This window comes from Leopardus geoffroyi, chromosome E2 (genome assembly GCF_018350155.1).
Source record: "Leopardus geoffroyi isolate Oge1 chromosome E2, O.geoffroyi_Oge1_pat1.0, whole genome shotgun sequence".
NCBI lineage: Eukaryota > Metazoa > Chordata > Mammalia > Carnivora > Felidae > Leopardus > Leopardus geoffroyi.
The window spans coordinates 20,008,288-20,031,177 of NC_059335.1; the positions used below are offsets into that span (position 1 = coordinate 20,008,288).

Sequence of the window (22,890 nt, forward strand, 5' to 3'; positions counted from 1 at the left end):
GGTGTCAGGAGCCATGAGTGGTCATGGTTCCTGGCCAACAGATGGCTGGCCCAGCCCTGACAGGTCGAGGAGGGGCGCTAAAAGTTAGCAGGGGAAACAGAATAGGAAGAGGGCTCCCAGCAGAAGGAACACGTGCACAGGCCTGGAGGTTGGACAGAGCGTGGAAAAGTGTGGGGTGCAATTAGAACCTGGAGGGGGAGGATGGGTAGAGTATGAGGGGACACAGGAGAGGGGAGGGGCAAGCCGTGGGGCCGTGCACATGCCACAGATCTGTGCTGATAAACATGAACACAAGGTGCACATGGGAAGTAGGATTGGGATGTGCACACACACATGCCCACACACACTCACAGAGGTCGGGAAGGCCACCCAGTAACATGTTGTTCATAATAGACACCCCCACGGAGGAGACAGGACACACAGAGCAGCCTTGTGCTTTTTACTTTACATAGTTACCAAATGTTTTACAACGATTGCATATTTTTTAATGTTTTATTTTGAGATAACTGTCACCTTGCATGCCCTTGTGAGGAATAACACTGAGAGAGCCTATGTGCCTGTCACCCAGTTTCCCCCAATAGAAACACCTTGCATAACTATCATACAGTATCACAACCAGAAAATTGACATCTGATGATTATTATCTTTATTTATATATATGTATTTTTTTAAGTTTATTTTGAGAGAGAGAACACAGGGGAGAGGGGGGGAGAGAGAGAGAGAGAGAGAGAGAGAGAACCCCAAGCAGGCTCCGTGCTGTCAGCCCCATGCCAGTCTCAGGGCTTGATCCCACAAAGTGTGAGATCACGACCTGAGCCGAAATCAATCGACTGAGCCTTCCAGGTGCCCCTTTCATCTTTATATTTTAAAAATACCTATAAAAATACTATAAAGGCTGAGCCTCCGCTCAGTAAAAGATTGGGCTTTAAACGTCTGCATGACATTGAACAGAACACTTTTTCATTTATTACAAACGGGGTTAATCATAAAAGCCTTAACCGATGATGGTTTTAGCTGCTGGTGTTCTATCAATGAGTGTCTATCTGTAATGATGCCGCTCATTACAGCTTCACCAAATAAGGCAATCAAAAGTCACTGTCAGTTAAGTGACAAGCAGCTGTTACCATCGCAGACAGAACAGAGCAGGGAGCCCATGCAAACTCACTTTTGATGTGTGACACAGTGGTGGCGTTTTCCGCATCTGTTATACAGATTCCGCGATCCACGTCCAAGGCTGAGACCACGTATTTGCCATCAGGAGAAAGCTTACAGGAGGCTATGAAGGTTTCATGGTTGATCTTCCACTGAATAGGGCAACAATCAAAAGGCTGTTCTCTCTCTAGCCCAGCTGTCCAGTAGAACTTTCTGTGATGACAGAAATGTTCCATCTAGGCACTATCCAACATACTAGCCTCTGGCCACATGTGGCCGTTGAGTACTTGTAATGGGCTAGTGCCGGTAAGGAACTGAATTTTTAAGTTCGTGTAGTTTTACCTAATTAAATTAATAAATGCAATTCATTAAGCTGTCTCCAGGACAGATGGACAAGGACAGGTAGAGCGGCTAGTGGAACTGGCAGCAAGGTTCTAGTAATGACCAACTTCACTCCTGTTCAGTTTGGTAAACAAGTGTTTATTAAGTATCTGCCATGTGCCCAGCACTGTGGACAAGACACTGCAGCCCAGTCCCTTGGGCATCTCACAATCCCTTGGGACAGGCTGGCACCAAACCCCAAGAAGGGGACACTGAGCTGCTCCGCATTCTAGGAAAGCAGGATCTCTCTGTAGGTTATAAATTATGGTATTGCCATTGTGACAGCTTTAAAATATGCCCGCAAATCCTTTGACAGTCCTCCCTCCAAAAGGTGCAGCCTAATTCCCTACCCCTTGTGTATGGGCTGGACTTGGTGACTCACTTCTAATGAATAGAATATGGCAGAGTGACAGCATGTGACCAGGTCATAAAAGAAACCATAGCTTCCTCCTTGCTCTCTCTTGGATCACTTACTCTGAGGGAGTAAACTCAAGCAGCCCTAGGGAGACACCCAAGTGGAGAGCAACTGAGGGTTCCTGCCAAAAGCCATGTGGGTGCACCATCTTGGAAGATGAGCCCCAGTTGAGCCTTCAGATGACCTTAACCCCAGATGACATCTTAACTGTGACCTCATAAGAAACTTGAACCAGGGGTCCCTGGGTGGCTCAGTCAGTTAAGCTTCCAACTCTTGGTTTTGGCTCAGGTCATGATCTCATGGTTCATGAGTTGGAGCCCCACATTGGGCTCTGTGCTGACAGCATGGAGCCTGCCTGGGATTCTCTCTCTCCCTCCCTCTCTGCCCCTCCTCTGCCCCTCCTCTGTCTCTCAAAATAAATAAACTTAAAAGAATTTTTTTTTAAATAAGAAACTTGAACCAGAACCACCCAGCTAAGTGGCTCCTAGATTTCTGACTGTCAGAAACCACGAGATAATAAGTGTTTGTTGTTTCAAGCTGTTAAGTTTTGGCCTAATTTGTCAAGCGGTGGTGGATAACTAATTCAGCTCTGTAGTTGGCAAGTGGCATGGATCATTGTGCAACAAAAATAAATAAAAGTACTGTAAAGAAGTTTAAAGAAGAAAAAGAAAAGCATCTCAAATAGAAAAACTGGCTAGAGACAAGAGCAGGAAATTTACAAGAGAAGAAATAAACATTTGGAAAAATGCTCAAAGTCAGGAGTAATCAATGTTCGTCTCATTTTTCATCTACCCAAACTGGCTAAAAAAAATTTTTTTTAAATCATGATATCTGGCATGAAGAGGGTGAGCTCCCTTCCAGTGCCTTGGATATGAGTTGGCACAGATGTCTAGATGACAATTTTTAAAACGCCATGTTTCTATATCAAATTAGCAGTCAAATCCAGCTCTATTTCCTTAAAAATATTGGATCCTAGGGGCGCCTGGGTGGCGCAGTCGGTTAAGCGTCCGACTTCAGCCAGGTCACGATCTCGCGGTCCATGAGTTCGAGCCCCGCGTCGGGCTCTGGGCTGATGGCTCAGAGCCTGGAGCCTGTTTCCGATTCTGTGTCTCCCTCTCTCTCTGCCCCTCCCCCATTCATGCTCTGTCTCTCTCTGTCCCAAAAATAAAAATAAAACATTGAAAAAAATAAAAATAAAAATAAATATTGGATCCTAGGTATCAAAAGTTATATGCAAAGTTTCCTCATTGTAGCATTGTTCATGATAGGGAAACGTGAAAACAGCCCCAGTGTCCCATAACGGGATGGTGAAACACAGTCTGACTTATCCATACCACGGAATCCATGCATCCATTACGAAGGATGACATTGGTATATACTTACTTACCCGTTTGTTTTTAAGTGGTGAAAAAAAAAAAGTCAAGATCCAGAAGTATGCACAGGATCATGCCATGTTGTTAACAGAACATACTTGCCTGTGTTCATATGGAAATGTACGCAGACACAGGAAAAGAGACGCCAAGTTATTAACTATCACCTCTGGGGTTTTTACAGTGAAATAAACTGATCTTTGCACTAAGAAGAAAAGAGGAGCAAAGGGGAGCATTCAGGAGCTCCCTGGGGAGCCCCTTGGGCAGGGCCAGGGCTGCCTGGGCACCAGACAGAGAGAGAGGGAGTCTCAGGCTGGTTTGGATGGATGGATGGATGGTGGCCCCTCCAAGATGGGGAGAAGACCCTCCCCTGGACACTCGTGCTTTGACCACGTGGCCTTTGTCCCATGGCCTCAGCTCTGCTTCCCGCCCCATCAAATCCCAACACCCCACAGAGGAGGGTCTCTTTCCCTGTGCAGTTCCCTCAGCCTTGAATTCGATGGTCCTTCCTTCCTGACCGCGAGCGACCCTTGCTTCTTTTGGGTATCCAAACTCTTCCCATCCTTCCAGCAAAAGCACCAAGAAGCTTTCCTTCCCCAACACCCACCCGCCATCATCTGGTGTCCCTGAGACAACCCTCCTTTTCTGAAAGACTGCTTTCCCTTCCCACCCCAGGCCCAGCCCAAGGCCCCCAAAGCCCAGTCAAGACCCCGTGCTGCCGCGCTGGGCGGGGCACACTCACCAGCAGCTTGCCTGTCTCAAGGTCCCAAGCCCTCACTGCTTTGTCATAGGACGCTGCAATAATTCTGCCAAGAAAATGACCCAGACAGTTATGGCTACAGGTTCTATGGAAAAAAAAAAAAAAAAACCTGGAAATTTCTTCATAGAAAATTTCTATAACTTAGGACCAAGGTTGCAAGTAATACCTGAATCTTTCTCGAAACGCTCCCGGCCCCCTCCATGAGCCTCACTGAAAACAGACAGATCCTAACACCGAGGCATTACCGCATGCCCTTCCTGAATCCCTCAGCCACCCAGATGTGTTCTTTCATATTTAGGGCATTAAAGGGACCGTGTCTTCTCTTCTGGGAATGACTGTCTTCTTCTGAGGGGATACCTACGGCTCACACGGACCCACTGTTTCCTTCTCTGCTCACGTCTTGTTACAGGAAAACACTTTGACAGCTCACTTTGTTCTGAAATATTCTTTTTTACACCTAGTAAAAATAACATAGCTGTACCTTTGTACATAATAATATACATGTATCTTTCTTCCGTTGCGTGCTTCCGTGGTAATCCGTGTCCCCCATATCACGTAATGTTCCAATACTAGTTTTTACTAGTTTTGTAACTGCTGGATAAAAGTAAATCTAGGGGCGGCCTGGACGGCTCAGTTGGGTCAGTGTCTGACTTCAGCTCAGGTCATGATCTCACAGCTCGTGAGGTCGGGCCCTGTATCGGGCTCTCTGCTACCTGCATGGAGCCTGCTTTGGTTCCTGCCTCCCTCCCACTCTGCCCCTCCCGAGCTGTGATTTCTCTCTGTCTCAAAAATAAATAAAAATATCAAAAAAAAAATTTTAAGTAAATCTATTTTAAAGCAAACCCCTTGTTTTAAAGGCCCATTTCACCTGCTCATGAGGGGCTTAAGCAAATGTCTCCCAGAGGCTCTTGTGTGCACACGGCTGCCTCCGAGCTGGGGCGTGCCTGCCTCTGTTTCCCCTGTGAGATGCTGCCTGGGCCTCAATGGCCAGTGACCCCTCGCAGGGTCCACAGCCCACGGGTGTAACTACGGGAAGAGAATGCAGACTGGCTTTGTCTTAGCCACAATACTTGTTGTCTTTTTAGCGCTTTGAATTTGCAGAGTTGTCACATCCCCTTGACTCTTACAGCGAAACATGGAAACCGTGGGGATATATATGGGAGAACGGGAGTGTATTTGCCCATAAAACAGAAAGTCGTCCCTGGCCTGCCTCCTCACTCCTCCTGACCCGTGCAAGACGAAGGAAAGGTCACCTTTTGCTGTCAGCCGTCACGCTGCACTCTAAAACAGGAGCATTGGGCCTGTGCTCAAAATCCCGAATGACTGAGCCATCCACAGCATCCTCAAATCAACAGGAGAGAGGGAGAGAGAGGTCACTGAGCCGTTGGTGCAAGTCGTGAACTGAGCTCAAGGGCAGCCCCGAGCTCGTCTAAACGGCAAAGTATGAGAACCTGTGGTCTTATGTCCCTCACCTTGCTCAAGAGGGCAAAAGGACTTCCCAGCCTCTTCCCCAGAGCAGCAAGGACACCCTGCCACCCACAGTATCCCTGGGAAACTCCCCCTCAACTGCACAGGCACCAGACGGCAACGGGCCACTCTGGGGACAGAGCTGCAGACAATTTTCTCCAACGCTACTGGCCGAAGAGGCTTTGCAGAATCCGCAAGACCTTTCAAGAACTTTTTAGAAGTTCGCACCCTTTGACCCGGCAATTCTTCTAGTCAAAACTGTGGTCACAAAGACTTAAGCGTGGAAGGGTTCGCCACGTGGGTGAGAGGGGAGGCTAAACACACGGGGTACCGGTCACCGTCACCTCCGGGGAGTGGCTAAGACCAATCCCAGCATGCCAGCAGTGGGGCGTCAGCAACTGTTAGTATGTCGACGGTTAATAACTAGTGAATAGGGGCGCCGGGGTGGCTCAGTTGGCTGAACGTCCAACTTCAGTTCAGGTCATGATCTCGTGGCTCGTGAGTTCGAGCCCTGCATCGGGGCTCTCTAATGTCAGGGTAGAGCCTGTTTCAGATCCTCTGTCCCCCTCTCTTTGCCCTCCCCCACTGTGCTCTCTTTCTCTCCCTCAAAAAGAAATAAACATTAAAAAAAATAATAACTACAGGGGCACCTGGGTGGCTCAGTCAGTTAAGCATCCGACTTCAGCTCAGGTCATGATCTTGCTGCTCGTGGGTTCGAGCCCCGCATCCGACTCTGTGCTGACAGCTCAGAGCCTGGAGTCTACTTTGGATTCTGTGTCTCCGTCTCTCTCTGCCCCTCCCCCGCTCATGCTCTGTCTCTCTCTCTCTCTCTCTCAAAAATAAATAAACATTTAAAATTTTTTTAAAAAATAACTAGAGAATATGATGAGAACAAAGCCAGGTAAAAACTAGATAACACGAGGGGAATAAAACAGGGTGCCGAAGTGAAAAGTGCCCATTATGGCAGAGATGAAATATTTTCAGTAAGAAATGTGCCAACATGGGAATGCAAGCTGTTGCAGCCACTCTGGAAAACAGTATGGAGGTTCCTCAAAAAACTAAAAATAGAACTACCCTACGACCCAGCAATTGCACTACTAGGCACTTATCCAAGGGATACAGATGTGCCGTTTCGAAGGGACACATGCACCCCCATGTTTATAGCAGCACTATCAACAATAGCCAAAGTATGGAAAGAGCCCAAATGTCCATCGATGGATGAATGGACAAAGATGTGGTATATATATACGATGGAGTATTACTCGGCAATCAAAATGAATGTAATCTTGCCATTTGCAACTACGTGGATGGAACTAGAGGGTATTATGCTAAGTGAAGTTAGTCAGAGAAAGACAAAAAGCATATGACTTCACTCATATGAGGACTTTAAGAGACAAAACAGATGAACATAAGGGAAAGGAAACAAAAACAATATAAAAACAGAGAGGGGGACAAAACATAAGAGACTCTTAAATATGGAGAACAAACAGAGGGTTACTGGAGGGGTTGTGGGAGGGGGGATGGGCTAAATGGATAAGGGGCATTAAGGAATCTACTCCTGAAATCATTGTTGCACTATATGCTAACTAATTTGGACGTAAATTTTAAAAACTAAAAAATAAAATTAAAAAAAAAAAAAAAGAAAGATGCCAACAGCTTTTCGGGATAAGCAGGGGTGGAAAGTCCCCTTGAAAAACAGGTTACTGGTAAGATAATGAATTCCTAGAAAGGTCTTGAGTTGCTAGGTGAAAATATGATGCACAGTTCAGGAGCTTCAGGCCAACCAGGGCAGGCCTGTGACAATACTTCCTGATATGCAGAAACCACTTTGCATGAAGAGCCCAAGTCATGCTGGGGCAAGGCGGGGGGGGCAAAGGACCCTGTGTCAGGGGTCCCCAAGACCACCCCCAGGCTCAGTGATCCTCCAGGATTCACAGGGCTCCACAAATAGTCATATCCACAGCTAAGGTTACAGCAAAGGACACAAAGCAAAATCAGCAAAGGGACAGGGGCATGGGGTGAAGTCCAGAGAGAACCAGACACAAGCTTCCAAGAGTCTCTCCCAGTGGATCACACAGGACATGCTTAATTCCTCCAGCAACCAGTTGTAACAGCACGTGTGACGTGTTGTCTATCGGGGAGGTGTGCCTGAGTCTTGGGGCCCAGGGTTTTGGGGGGATTCTCTGGCATACACCAAATCCAGACTCCAGAAGCAAAGCAAGTGCTCAGCATAAGCCACATGGCTTGCACCAACAAGGGTTTATGGGTACAGTGAGCCCTCTTTGACACTTGGGGGAAGTTTCACGATTGTAGGATACCATTTACCAGTCTAGCTCCCAGATGCCGGCCAAGCCAGCCTCACCAGCAGTCTCAGACCTGCTATGTGAACTCTTTTCTGCACAGACCCAGACCCTCAACCCCCGTTCCAAACAGTGGGCTTGTGTTTGGGTAACCCAGCAGGCCCTAATCAGAGGCAGGAAGAGACACCAGGAATCCAAAGGGGAACACACCAGGACAGGACACACCCAGGCTGCAGCCCCCCTGGCAGGTGCATTGCTCTGGCACGAACACAGAACTAAGCAAATGATCACAGTGGGGCCTGGGACTGCAGTTTGCGCAGCGCCCCCGGTCAGCTAAGGGCAGCACCGGAACGAACCAGTGTCCATGGGGTCCATGTGCAACTTCAGCATTCAGTAGTGACACCTTACGGCCAAGAGGAGGAATGACTACAGGCCGATAACCCTCTTGGAAAATGTGCACCTCTTAGAAAATGTGAAGGGAATCCTTTGGCAAGAGATCTATAGCAAACAAGCCAGATTTTGTTAGTGAATTCCAAAGACGGTGGGAAAGTCTCTGTCTTGTACTGAATGTTTCTTGAAATGAATGGGCCATTGGTCAGGGCCATGGGAAGGAAATAATTGAAAGCTCCCTCTTCACCTAGCATTTGGAAGCAGGAACCCCTCTGTGGACTCAGATAATTCAAGGCAGGGATACTGGTCAGATTTCAAATGGATGGGAAAGAACGGGCACCAAGAAATAGTTGTAAAAATAAGGCAAATGTGATAATATCCGTAGCCCAAGTTTATTGTGGTTATGTAAATAGCATTTCTTTATGGTCTCAGTTTCATAAACATGCATATATGTGTGTGAACAAGAAAAAAAAATAGACATATACTCCTCCAACATTTTCACAGCAATTAACTCCAGAGTCGTGAAATGATGGCTCTCGCTTCTTCTTTGTACCGTGAAAAAAACCACCAAAGCTGTTATCTCTTAATGACTAGAAAGAGGTGTGCCCATACACTAGAGGGATGTCGCGTGCAGGATAGTGATTTCGTCCCCACTTACAGGTATGGACTTTCCTAATTATTCACAATGGTCCACAGTGAGGGTGAAGGGAGCTTTCAAAAGATTAAATCAGATGTTTGGGTTCCGGGCGGAGCCGAGAGGAGGGATGGGAGATGGGAGGTGACAGGAGTGGGAAGAGAAAGGAGAAGCAAGGGGACATTTTGGCCAAGATACTGCGACGGGAGAAGGCAGTGTGCGGGGCAATGGCTGAGTCATCTACCCCAGGGAGGGTTCGAGAACGTCAGCTGTGCAGGGGCAGGGACAGCCACAGGAGGAGGCAGCCAAAGGGCAAAGATGGGGAAAAGAGAACCAGGAGGAGGAAAGAGGGCTTCTTGGAGGAGGTGTCAATGGCGCAGCCAAGACAGACAACTGGCGACTGAGGGGGAAGAAAGGAGGGAGGGCAGCGACCTGGAGAAAGTGGCAGAAACCAGCAAGGCCGTGAGCGAGGCTGGTATCAGGACACTCGGACAGGCCGACGTGACCGCATCCTAGATACAGCAGCATGGATTAGGCAGCCAGGCCACTGTGGGGAACCAGAGACATCTCAGTGGGTGGTCTTTAATCTTGGGGCAAGAGAAACAGGCATATTTCCCCTTTCAGAGACAAGAGATTTTTGGCCCAAATAGACAGAAACTCCTGTGACTCCCTCCACTGGTGCCAAAGGCGAGAAGAAAGTGGCAAAGATGTGCAGCTGGCCAAGCAGGAGGCACACCTGGAAAGCTGCCCTCTTGCTCCCCTGGGTGATGACAACGAGCAGAGCTCCCTCGCCATCTCACCTCAGATGGTTGAGAAGCGGTTTGAGGCTCTCAGAGGAACCAGTTTTCCGAGAAAGAGATTTGGGGCTGGGAGAGTGGATTTTCTAAGGGCCAGAGTAGAGGTGAGGAGTGGATGTCTGCTGGGGCCAGGAATTGGCAGAGCAGGCCCCAGGGTAGCCCCCGCATGCAGCTGGACCTGGAAAGTTTCAAGGAGGCCCCGGAGGTCATGTAACCACCCAGGGTCACAGAGCTGAACCACTTGGACAATCCCCAAACCCTCCTGCCTAATCTGCCTGGCCTTGGTGCCCACTGATGACACAGAAGGTGACCTCTGTGGTCATCTGGAGGGTGAGGGGCTATCTTCCACCTGATTACCCAGGCCAGAACCCAGGAACCAGCCCAGACTTACTTCTGTCCCCTCCCACCCCTGAAGCCAGAGGAGACGGCAAAACTCAGAATGGACTGTCCTCCCCCATGGGCCAAGCCCCAGCCACACAGTCATCTGTGGCCTGGCTCCAATGGCCATTGTCATCTCCCATTCCTGCTCCCTCATCAACCCCCCGTGATGGGCCAGCAGTGCCCCCAGACAGCCCTCCCAGGGTCACTGGCTATGCACAGAGGCTTTGGAAGAGTTCTCAGTGCCACGTCTCCGCAACCTCACATGACCGTCACGCCCCTGCTTCCTGAACCTTGGGGCACTGATCCGTGCTCCAGCCTGCCCCTTCCAACCACCGCTCATGGACAGGTCCCAGGCCTGGCCACTTTTCTGTCTTCTGTGACCACCTAAGCCTGGCCATACCATCTCTATGGATGAAAGTGAATTTTCCAAATGAGAAGGAGACCCAAAGAGATGTCACAGCTCAGAGATCTCAGGCGAGCCCTAGGCACCGCTGGGACCATCCCACAATAGGTGGGGAGTTCCAGCGCAGTGGTCCCTGCCCCCTGCTCCTCCTGCTTCCAAATCAACAGGCTGACTACAATAAACTCATCTCTCTCCACTGGCTTGACACTAGGGCGGAACCCTCACTTTGCTTCTTTTTCTTGAATTTTGCGCAGAAAGTTCTTTCCAAATCTTTGGGATCCTTGAGTGTCTGGGAACTCAGTATTGGCGATCTCTCCACAAGATATGGGAAAGCTTATGGGATATTTTCATCCCACCTAATGCCGGGCCACCTACCCACAGCTTCACAGTGCAGTCATAGGAGCCACTGAGGAGCTTTGTGTCATCCACACAGAAGTTACAGGAACTCACAATGTGACTGTGTCCCTTCATAATTTTAAATGGGATCTGAAAAAAGGATAGATTGAATGAGTTCAGCAAGTTACAAAATACAAGATCAACATCAAAGAGTCAATTGTTTTTCTATACACTCACAGTGAACAATCTGGGGGGAAAAAACCCTAAGAAAAGAAATTCTTTTTTTAAAAAAATTTATGTTCAAGTTAGTTAACATACAGTGTAGTCTTGGCTTCAGAAGTAGAACCCCATGATTCGTCTCTTACATACCCAGTGTTCACCTCAAAAAGTGCCCTCCTTAATTCCCATCACCCATTTAACCCACCCCACTCCAGGAATCCTGTTTGTTCTCTGTATTAACGAGTCTCTTATGGTTTGCCTCCATCTCTGTTTTTTCTTCCCTTCCCCTATGTTCATCTGTTGAGTTTCTCAAATTCCACATGAGTGAAACCATAGCATAGCTGTCTTTCTCTGACCGACCTATTTCGCTTAGCATAACACCCTCCAGTTCCATCCACATTGTTGCAAATGACAAGATTTCATTCTTTCTCATCACCGAGTAGTATTCCATTGTATATATGTACCACATCTTCTTTATCCATTCATCATTCAGTGGACATTTGGGCTCTTTCCATAATTTGGCTATTGTTGATAGCACTGCTATAAACATTGGGGTACATGTGCCCCTTCAAATAAGCATTTTTATATTCTTTGGATAAGTTCCTAGTAGTGTAATTGCTAGGTCATAGGGTAGTTCTATTTTTAATTTTTTGAGGAACCGCCATACTGTAGAAAAAAATCCATTTATAAAGGCATCAAAACAGGAATAAATTTAACAAAAACGTATAAAACTTATACTTTGAAAATCACAAAGCATTATTGAAAGAAGTCCTAGCAGACCCAAATACATGGAAAAGCATCCCATATTCATGGATTAGCTATTAGCTTACTATTGTTATAAAACTTATACTTTGAAAATCACAAAGAATTGTTGAAAGAAATCAGAGCAGACCCAAATACATGAAAAATCATTCTACACTCATGGATTAGCTGTTAGCTGTCTATTGTTAAGATGAAAATACCTTCCAAAATGATCTACAGATTCAGCACTATGCTGTAAAAATTCCAGCTGAATTTTTTTTCCAAAATTCACAAGCTGATCCTCAAACTTATATGGAAACTCAAGCAAAGCAAAACAGCCTAAATAATCTTGAAAAAGAACAAAGCTTGAGTATTCACAATTCCCACTTTAAAAACTCAGTACCTACAAAAAGTGACCGTTATCAAGACACTGTAGAACTGACATAACAACAGACAAATAGGTCGATAGAACTGAACTGAGAACCCAGAAATAATCCCTCATATTTTAGGTCAATTGCTTCCTCAACAAGAGTGCTAAATAATTAAAAATGGAAAGATTAGTCTTTTCAACAGATCATGCAGACACAAATAAAATCCACCTGCAAAAGAACAAAGTTGGACCATTGCCTCACGCCATATATAAAAATGAACTCAAAATAGATCAGAGTTCTAAATGTGAGAACTAAAGCCACAGGCTCTTAGAAAAAAACATAGTTGCACATCTTCCGAACTTGCATTAGGCAGTGGTTCTTTAGCTACAATACCACAAACACAGGCAGCAGCAACAATGACAAGGTAAAGTGGACATTATCAAAATTAAAAATTCTTGCGCTTCAAAGGACACCATCAGGAAGGCGAAAAAACCAATCCACGCGATGGAAATCATACAAATCATATATCAGATAAGGGACTTATCTGATACATAATACATAAAGAACCCTTAAAACTCAACAATAAAAACACAAACAACCCAATTTAAAAATAGGCAGAAGATCTGAATAGGCATTTCTCCAAAGAAGATATGTCAATGAGCTCCAGTACATGGGAATGTGCTCAAAAATCAGGTAATAACAAGTGTTGGCAAGAAAGTGGAGAACTCTGAACTCTCACACATGGCTGGCGGGATGTATAATGGTGCGCTCCTTTGGAATATAGTTCAGTAACTCTTTAAAAAGTTAAAACATATGCGTTGGGGCACCCAACAGGCTCAGTCAGCTAGGCGTCTGACTCTTGATTTCGGCTCAGGTCATGATCTCATGGTCCATGAGTTCGAGCCCTGCCTCGGGTTCTGTGCTGACAGCTCAGAGGCTGGAGCTTGCTTCTGATTCTGTGTCTCCCTCTCTCTCTGCCCCTCCCCCACTTGCGCTCGGTCTCTCGTAAAAATAAACATTTAAAAAAAAGAAAGAAAACGTATGCCCACACAAATAGTTGAACACGAGTACTCACAGCAGTATCATTCATAATGATAAAAAAATGGACATAATTCGAATATCCATCCACTGATGAACAGATAAAATGAGGCATATTCACATAATGAAATATTACTAGGCAATACAAAAGGAATGAAGACTTCTCATTTCTGGTCTGCCATGTAATAAGCTGGGAAGCCACCATGTCATCCTCACAACAAATTAAAACCCAAGCAAACTGAAAAATCAACAACCCTTCCTACATTCCTCAGACAAGTGAGGTCACAGAGCAGACTGCTGCTCCCAAAACTGGAGAGACAGAGGCCAATACAAAGAATCCCAAGTTACAGAGCAGAAATCCAAGGGCAGCAACCTCCATGGAAACGAGTCCCAGGACAGGGAAACCTGACTTATAACTGACAAATTGCTGGAGACTCCGTGTGGACAACTTAGAGAGTTGAAAACTCCAGGGGGACCCAGTGGTGAGGGACCCTCACATCTATGTTAGTAAATGTCTCCCCTAGCACCTGGTCCTCGCAATGACTATAAAGAGAAAAATCCCCTCATGCTTCTGGCTGGGGGAGGAGGGGAGGAGGGGAAAGGAATCATATTGAAATATTCCACAGCATTTTGTTCTTCTCAACAAGCTCTGCTTGTCAGGAGAAACTACTTAACCAGAGCTTGACCTGCTGGGATTTTATCAGAGCCGCACAGACCTGGGGGAAGGGAAGTCCCCAACCCCGACCAGCTCTAGTCTTCCACATGGGAGAAGGCAAACACCCAGCGGGACCCTCTAGCCATCCAACCCCACCTCACTAAGGGTGGAGGGCGGGGAGGGGTGCAGACTGAAAAACACGTGTGAAGTTTACGTGTGAAGTTCAAAGTGGGCACAGGCCCACTACAAGACTGAGACCTAGTCATAGGACTGTAGACTTCTCCCCCTCTCCCGACACCTTAGCATCACACCACTATAGACTTCTTTTCATCTGTTCCTTTTACCCAGTACATCATGTCTGGTTATCAAGAAAAAAAAAAAGTATAATCCTACAAGGCAGCAAACAAAGCTTGAAGAGACAGCACAAGCATAACAACACAACCAGACCCAGATATGAGGAGGATGTTGGAATTATCAGACTGGGAATTTAAAACACCTGTGGCTAATATGCTGAGGGCTCTAATGAACGTAGTGGATGGTACACAGTGTAAGCAGAGAGACGGAAATTCAAAGAAAGAACCAAAAAGAAATGCTACAGATCAAAAACACTGTAACAGATGAAGAATATCTTTGATGTGTTCATTATCAGACTAGACATGGCTGAGGAAAGAATCTCTGAGCTTGAGGATATATCAATAGAAACCTCCAAATCTGAAAAGCAAACAGAAAACAAACAAACAAAAAAAGACTTAAAGAAACAGAACAGAATATCAAGGAACCATGGGACAACTACGAAGCTGTAATATACGCATAACGAAAATACCAGAAAGAGAAGAGAGAAAGCAAGAGAAATGTTTGAAAAAACAATGATTGTGGGGCGCCTGGGTGGCGCAGTCGGTTAAGCATCCGACTTCAGCCAGGTCACGATCTTGCGTTCCGTGAGTTCGAGCCCCGCGTCGGGCTCTGGGCTGATAGCTTGGAGCCTGGAGCCTGTTTCCGATTCTGTGTCTTCCTCTCTCTCTGCCCCTCCCCCGTTCATGCTCTGTCTCTCTCTGTCCCAAAAATAAATAAACGTTGAAAAAAAAATTTTTTTTTAAAAAAAGAAAAAACAATGATTGAGAATTTCCCCAAAATTAATTTCAAATGCCAGACCACAGATCCAGGAAACTCCAAGAACACCAAACAGGATAAATGCAAAATAATAATAATAATAATAATAATAATAATAATAAATCTATACCTAGGTGTATCATTTTAAAGCTATAGAAAATCAAAGATAAAAGGAAAATCCCAAAAGAAGCTAGAGAAAAACAATGCCTTGCCTGTAAAGGAGCAAAGATAAGAATTACATCCAACTTCTTAGAAACCATGTGAACAAGAAGAGACTAAAGTGAAATATTTAAGGTATTAGGAGGGGAAAAAAAAACACCAACCTAGAAATTTGTATCCTGCAAAATTATCCTTCCAAAGTGAAGGACAAATACTTTCTCAGACAAACAAAAATTGAGGAAACTTTTTACCAGTAGACCTGCCTTGAAAGATGTGTTAAAAGTTCTTTTTTTTTTTTAATTTTTTTAATGTTTATTTATATTTGAGAGAGAGAGAAAGACAGTGTGCGAGCAGGGGAGGAGCAAAGAGAAAGACGGAGACAGAATCTGAAGCAGACTCCAGGCTCCAAGCTGTCAGCACAGAGCCCAACACTGGGCTCAGACTCACGAGCCGTGAGATCATGACCTGAGCCGAAGTCAGACACTCAACCAGCTGAGCCACCCAGGCACCCCAAAATGTTAAAACTTCTTTAGAGAGAAGAAAATGATATAGGTCAGAAACTCGGATCTACATAAAGCAAGGAGAGCACCGAAGAAGGAATAAATGAAGGTAAAATAAAAACCTTGTTCTTATTCTTAATTGATCTAACAGATAACAGCTTGTTCAAAATAATAATAGTAAGAACGTATTATATAGAATACCTTATATATATTATATATTATAATAGCAACAATATATTATATATTATATAATTAACATATAACTATAATTATGCAATATTATATATTATATACAATGAATGACAGCAATGATACAATGGACATGAGGGAGGGATTAGAAATATTTTGTTATTTTAAATTACTGATGCTACCCATGAAGTGGTATAGTGTTATTTGAAATTGAACTTGGATTAACTGTAAATGTATATCACAAATTCTTGGGCAACCACTAAAAAAAGCAACAACAACAAAAAAGAGATACATCTGGCATGCTAAGGAGAGAAAATGGAATCACATAGAATGCTCAACTAAAACCACAAAAGGTGGGGTACCTGGCTGGCTCAGTCAGTAGAGCATGTGACTCTTGAGCTTGGGGTTGTGAGTTTGAGCTCCACATTGGGTGTAGAGATTAATTAAAAAATAAAATCTTTAAACAACACACACACACACACACACACACACACACACACACACACAAAGGTAGAAGAGTGGAAGACAAAAATAGGAACAAAAACCAGGGGCAGTAAATAGAAAACAATAACAAATAGTGTAGGTATTAATCCAAGTATATCAATAATCACTTGGATTATCACTATCAATACACCAATTAAAAGACAGAGATTATCAGAGTGAATGAAAAAACAGGACCCAACAATATGCTGTCTGCAAGAAACCTACTTCAGTGCTTGCTTCAGCAACACATATACTAAAATTGGAACAATACAGAGAAGATTAGCATGGCCCCTGCGCAAGGATGACATGCAAATTCGTGAAGCATTCCATATTTTTACACCATTCACAAAAATAAACTCAAAATGGATAGGACCTGAATGTGAGACAGGAAACCATCAAAACCCTAGAGGAGAAAGCAGGAAAAAAACTTCTCTGACCTCAGCCGCAGCAATTTTTTACTTGACACATCCCCAAAGGCAAGGGAATTAAAAGCAAAAATGAACTATTGGGACCTCATAGGTCCCAAAGCTTCTGCACTGCAAAGGAAACAATCAACAAAACTAAAAGGCAACCAATGGAATGGGAAAAGATATTTGCAAATGACACATCAGACAAAGGGCTAGTATCCAAAATCTATAAAGAACTCACCAAACTCCACACCCGAAAAACAAATAATCCAGTGAAGAAATGGGCAGAAAACATGAATGGACACTTCTCCAAAGAAGACATCCAGATGGCCAACAGGCACATGAAAAGATGCTCAACGTCACTCATCAGGGAAATACAAATCAAAACCACACTCAGATACCATCTCATGCCAGTTAGAGTGGCTAAAATGAACAAATCAGGAGACTATAGATGCTGGCGAGGATGTGGAGAAACGGGAACCCTCTTGCACTGTTGGTGGGAATGCAAACTCGTGCAGCCACTCTGGAAAACAGTGTGGAGGTTCCTCAAAAAATTAAAAATAGATCTACCCTATGACCCAGCAAGAGCACTGCTAGGAATTTACCCAAGGGATACAGGAGTGCTGATGCATAGAGGCACTTGTACCCCAATGTTTATAGCAGCAGTTTCAAGAACAGCCAAATAATGGAAAGAGCCTAAATGTCCATCAGCTGATGAATGGATAAAGAAGATGTGGTTTATATATACAATGGAATACTACTTGACAATGAGAAAGAATGAAATCTGGCCTTTTGTAGCAACGTGGATGGAACTGGAGAGTGTTATGCTAAGTGAAATAAGTCAGGCAGAGAAAGACAGATACCATATGTTTTCACTCCTATGTGGATCCTGAGAAACTTAACAGAAGACCATGGGGGAGGGGAAGGAAAAAAAATGGTTAGAGAGGGAGGGAGCCAAAACATAAGAGACTCTTAAAAACTGAGAACAAACTGAGGGTGGATGGGGGGTGGGAGGGAGGGAAGGGTGGGTGAGGGGTATTGAGGAGGGCACCAGTTGGGATGAGTACTGGGTGTTGCATGTAAACCAATTTGACAATAAATTTCATATTAAAAAAAAGAAAGAAACCTACTTCAGATATAAAGACAAATACAGATTAAAAGTAAATGGATGGAGGAAAATAGACCATACTAACACTAATCAAAAGAAAGCAAAAGTAACTACATTACTTTCAGACAGAGCAGACTTCATTCACAGTGAGGAAAAGTTATCAGGGATAAAAAGAGGCATTGCATAATAAAGGGGTCAATTCTCCAAGAAGATACAGTAATCCTTAGCATGTATGTGCCTAACACCAGAGCATCAAACTACGTGAGGCAAAAGCTATAAAATTGCAAAGAGAAACAGATGAGTCCACTATCATACTTGGAGACTTCAACACTGACTCAGAAAGGAACAGATCCAGCAGGCAGAAAATGAACAAGGACATAATGGAACTCAACGCAACCACCAGTCAACTGGATATAATGGAGATCTACAAATGACTTCATCCAACAACAGCAGGATAGACATTCCTCTCAGCTTCATAAGAAACATTTACCAAGGTAGACCACATTCTAGGCCATAAAACACACTTTAACAAATTAAAAAAAAAAAAAAACAGAAATCACACAATGTCTGCTCTCAGAACACAATAGAATTAAATTGGAAATAAATAACAGAAAGATGATTGAAAATACCAAAATACGTGGAGACTAAACAACACACTTCTAAATAACACATGGGCCAAAGAAGAAACCTCAAGAGAGGTTTTTAAATATTTTAAGCCAAACAAAATTAAAACATGACTTGTCAAAATTTGTGGGATGCAGTGAAAGAAGAACTTAGAGGGATATTTATAACGTTGAATGCATATATTAAAAAAGAAGAAAGATCTAAAATCAATCATCTAAACCTGCACCTTAGGAAAATAGAAAAAGAAGAGCAAATTAAATCCAAAGTAAGCAGAAGAAAAGAAACAATAAGAATTAGAGCATAAATCAATGAAATCAAAAGCAGCAAACTGATAAAAATCAATGAACCCAAAAACTGTTCTTTAAAAAAGATAAGCCTCTAGCCAGGCTGACCAAGAAAAAAAAAAAAAAAAAGAGATAACACAATACGAATATCAGAAATGAAAGCTAGATCCTATGCATGTTAAAAAGATAATCAAGGAATACTATGAAAAACTATTTCTACAAATTTAATCACCGGAAATGAAACGGACTAAATTCAAGTTTGAAATGAAATGGACTAATTCCTTAAAAGACACGATTTGCCAAAAGTCACACAAGAAAAAAATAGACAGTTTGAATAGCTTTTTATCTAATAAAGAAATTGAAATAGTGACTACCTTCCAAAACAGAAAGTTGCAGGCCCAGATGGGTTCACTGGTGAATTCTACCAAACCTTTAAGGAAAAATTATACCAATTCTCTATAATCTCTTTCAGAGGATAGAAGCAGAAGGAATACCTCCTAATTCATTCTGTGAGGCTAGTATTACCCTAATACCACAACCAGGTAATGACATAAGAAAATTAATGACCAATATCTTTCATGGACATAGATGCAAAAATCCTCAACAAATATTAGCAAATGAAATCCAACAGTGTATAGAAAGAATTATGCATCATAACCAAGTGGGATTCATCCCAGGTATGCAAGACTACTTCAATATTCAAAAATCAATTAATGTAACTCATCACATCAATAAGATAAAAAAGAAAAATCACATGATTATATCAATAGGTGCAGAAAAAGTATTTGCCAAAACCCAATAGCCATTTATGATTTTAAAAACTCTCAGCAAATTAGAAATAGAGGGGAACTTCTCAACTTGCCAAACACTATCTACAAAAACTTGTAGTTGGGGCACCTGAGTGGCTCAGTCAGCTGAGCTTCTGACTTTGACTCAGGTCATGATCTCACAGTTCATGAGTTCAATCCCCACATCAGGCTCACTGCTGTCAGCACAGAGCCCACTTCAGATCCTCTGTCTCCCCTCTCTCTCTACCCTCCCCTGCTTGTGCTTTCTCTCTCAAAAAATAAATAAAACAAAACAAAAAAACATACAGCTGACATCATACTTAATGGCAAGAAACTCAGCGTATCCACTAAGATCAGGTATGAGGCAAAGACTCCTCTCAACACTTCTTTTCAACATTGTACCGGAAGTTCTAGCTCATGCGATAAGTCAAGAAAAGGAAATAAGAGGTATAAGATTGGGAAGGAAGAAACAAAACTGTCTTAATGCACAAATGACATTATCGCTTATGTAGAAAATCCAAAGGAATCAACAAAAACTCCTAGAATTAATAGCAGTTTTAGCAGATCATTCAATCACTTTTTGCCGTAACAGAAATGAACAAGTGGAATTTTAAATTAAATACATGGTATTTATTTACATTAGCACCCCCAAAATTAAATAGTTAGGTATATATCTAACAAAATATGTACAAGAGCTCTACGAGGAAAACTACAAAACTCTGATGAGCAAAATCAAAGAACTAAATAAATGGAGATATATTCCATGTTCATGGATAGGAAGAATCAATCGTGTCAAGAGGTCAGTTCTTCCCAACTTGGTCTATGGATTCAATGCAGTCCCAATCAAAATCCCAGCAAGTTATTTTGTGGATACAGACAAAATGATTATATAGTTTATATGGAGAGGCAAAGATTTGGGAAAACAAAGGTTAGAGTACTGACACTACCCAGCTTCAAGACTTACATCTAAAGATACGATAATCAAGACAGTGTAGTATTGGTGAAAGAACAGAGAAATAGATCGAAGCCTAGAGAGCCCAGAAATAGATCCACATAAATAAAACCAACTGCTCTTTGATAAAGGAGCAAATTTAATACAATGGAGAAATGACAGGATTTCCACAAACGGTGTTGGAAAAACTGGATATCCACATGCAAAAAAAATAAAATAAAATAAATCTAAACATCCACCTTACATCCTTCACAAAAACTCAAAATGTATCACAGACCTAAATGTAAAATGCAAATTTATAAACCTCTTAGAGAATAACATAGGAGAAGATCTAGGTGGTCTTGAGTATGGCAATGACTCTTTAGGAACAATGCCAAAGGTACAATCCATGAAAGTAATAATGGACGAGCTGGACTTCATAAAAATTTGAAACTTCTGCTCTATGAAAGACAATGTCAAGAGAAGGAGAAGACAAAACGCAGAGTGGGAGAAAACGTTTGCAAAAGACACATCCAATAAAGGAATATCATCCAAAATTGTCAAAGCTTAATAAGAAAATAAAGAACCCAATTAAAAAATGAGCCAAAAACCTTAACAGACACCTCACTAAAAAAGATATACACACAGGTGGCAAATAAGCATGTGAAAAGATGTTCCACATCATATGTGATCAGGGGGTTGCAAATTAAAACAACAATAAGTTACCACTGCACACATAATGGCCAAAATCTGTAACACTGACAATACCAAATGTTGGCAAAGATGTGGAGAAACAGGATCTCTCATTCATTGCTGGTGGGAATGCAAAATGGTACAGCCACTTTTGAAGACAGTTTGACAGTGTCTTCTAAAACTAAACATACTCTTAACATACAATCCAGCAATCATACTCCTTGGTATTTATCCAAAGAAGTTTAAAAACTCATGTCCACACAAAAACCTGCACATAGATGTTTCAACAGCTTTATCCATGACTGCCAAGACTTGGAAGTAACCTTGAAAAACCTAAAGATGTCCTTGGTTGGTGAATGGACAAATAAACTATGGTACATCCAAATAATGGAGTATTATTCAGCGCTAAAAAAGAAACAAGCTACCAAGCCATGAAAAGACATGCAAGCCATGGAAAAAAAAAAAAAAAAAAGAAAGAAAAGAAAATCAGGAAAGTTAAGTTCACATTACTAAGTGAAAGAAGCCAGTCTGAAAAGACTGTCTGCATCCACATATATGACATTCTGGAAAAGTGCTTGCCAGGGTGGGGAGGTTTGGAGGGATAACAGGCAGAGCACAGAGGATTTGTAAGGCAGTGCGACTACTCTGTACGTACATAATGTACATAATGACTACATATGTCATTATACATTTGTCCAAACCCATACAGCGTACAACTCCCAGAGTGAACTGTAATGTAAACTGTGGACTTTGGGTATCATTGAGGATCATTAATGGTTTTAAATATTTCATTTAGTGGGGCATGTTGATAATGAGAAGGGATATACAAGAAATCTTTGTTATCTTCTCAGTTTTGCTTTGAACCTAAAACTGCTCTAAAGAATAAAGTGTGTGATATATATAACATGTATTTATTATATTCATATAGATTTACTTGTATTTATTTTTTATTTTAGAGAGAGATAGTGAGTGGGGGAGAGGGGCAGAGGAAGAGAGAGAGAGAGAGAGAGAGAGAGAGAGAGAGAGAATCCCAAGCAGGCTCCACACTCAGCTCGGAGTTAGATGCCTGGCTGGATCCCACAACCCTGGGATCATGACCTGAGCCTAAATCAAGAGTCAGACTCTCAGTGGACTGAGCCACCCAGACTCCCCTGTGTACGTGCTTTTAAATAAATGAGTACTGACACCTGCTGCACATGGATGAACCTCAAAAACATTATACTAAGGGGAAAAAGCCAGTCACAAAAGACCACATGTTGTTTGCTTCCCTTTCTATGAAAGGTCTAGAACAAGCAATTTTATAGTGACAGAGATTAAATTGGTAATTGCCTAGAGTTGAGAGGCTGGCTTCAGGTGAAATGGGGATTTACTGCTAATGAGTATGGGGCTTCAGTCAATGAGATGTTCTACAGTGATTGTGGCTCTGGTTACAGAACTCTGCGAATACCCTAAAACCCCACACTTTGTATAGGTTACTTGTAAGATATGTGAATTACACCTCAATAAAGCAATGCTTTTAAAAAGGAGGGGGGATAGAAGGAGCAAGCCTGAAAAGGTCCCCTGCCGCCACCACCACCCGCCTCCATGGCGCCGTATTACCCGGGGCCGGGGTGCATGTCCGGGATGTGGGGGTGTCGAACTGTGGTAGTGTGAAGGGACGCGAGGGAATGCGGGACACGGAAATCAGGGGTTTGGGGCTCTGCAGCCAGGCAGTGCGGAGATGCAGGGACTCTGTACGGGGTACCTCGCTAGCGAGGCGGGTTCAGCAGGAGGTGCAGGGGTGAGGGGAGGCGTGGCTACAGGG

The 22,890-nt window shown here is 43.3% G+C and overlaps 1 protein-coding gene and 1 non-coding gene across 2 annotated transcripts in view; one reads left to right on the forward strand and one right to left on the reverse strand.

Moving 5' to 3' along the window:
• WDR88 (WD repeat domain 88) overlaps positions 1 to 22,890 on the reverse strand; it is a 45,639-nt gene that overhangs the window by 19,162 nt on the left and 3,587 nt on the right. The window contains exons 2-5 of the mRNA XM_045440111.1: positions 10,826 to 10,936; positions 5,332 to 5,420; positions 4,061 to 4,124; positions 1,166 to 1,304 (exon numbers count right to left, since the gene is read on the reverse strand). Coding sequence (XP_045296067.1) covers positions 1,166 to 1,304; positions 4,061 to 4,124; positions 5,332 to 5,420; positions 10,826 to 10,936 — 403 coding nt within the window. The remainder of the gene's footprint in view (positions 1 to 1,165; positions 1,305 to 4,060; positions 4,125 to 5,331; positions 5,421 to 10,825; positions 10,937 to 22,890) is intronic.
• Positions 16,481 to 16,587, forward strand: LOC123579507. Its single transcript, XR_006702809.1, has one exon. It is a non-coding gene; the product is annotated as a U6 spliceosomal RNA (small nuclear RNA).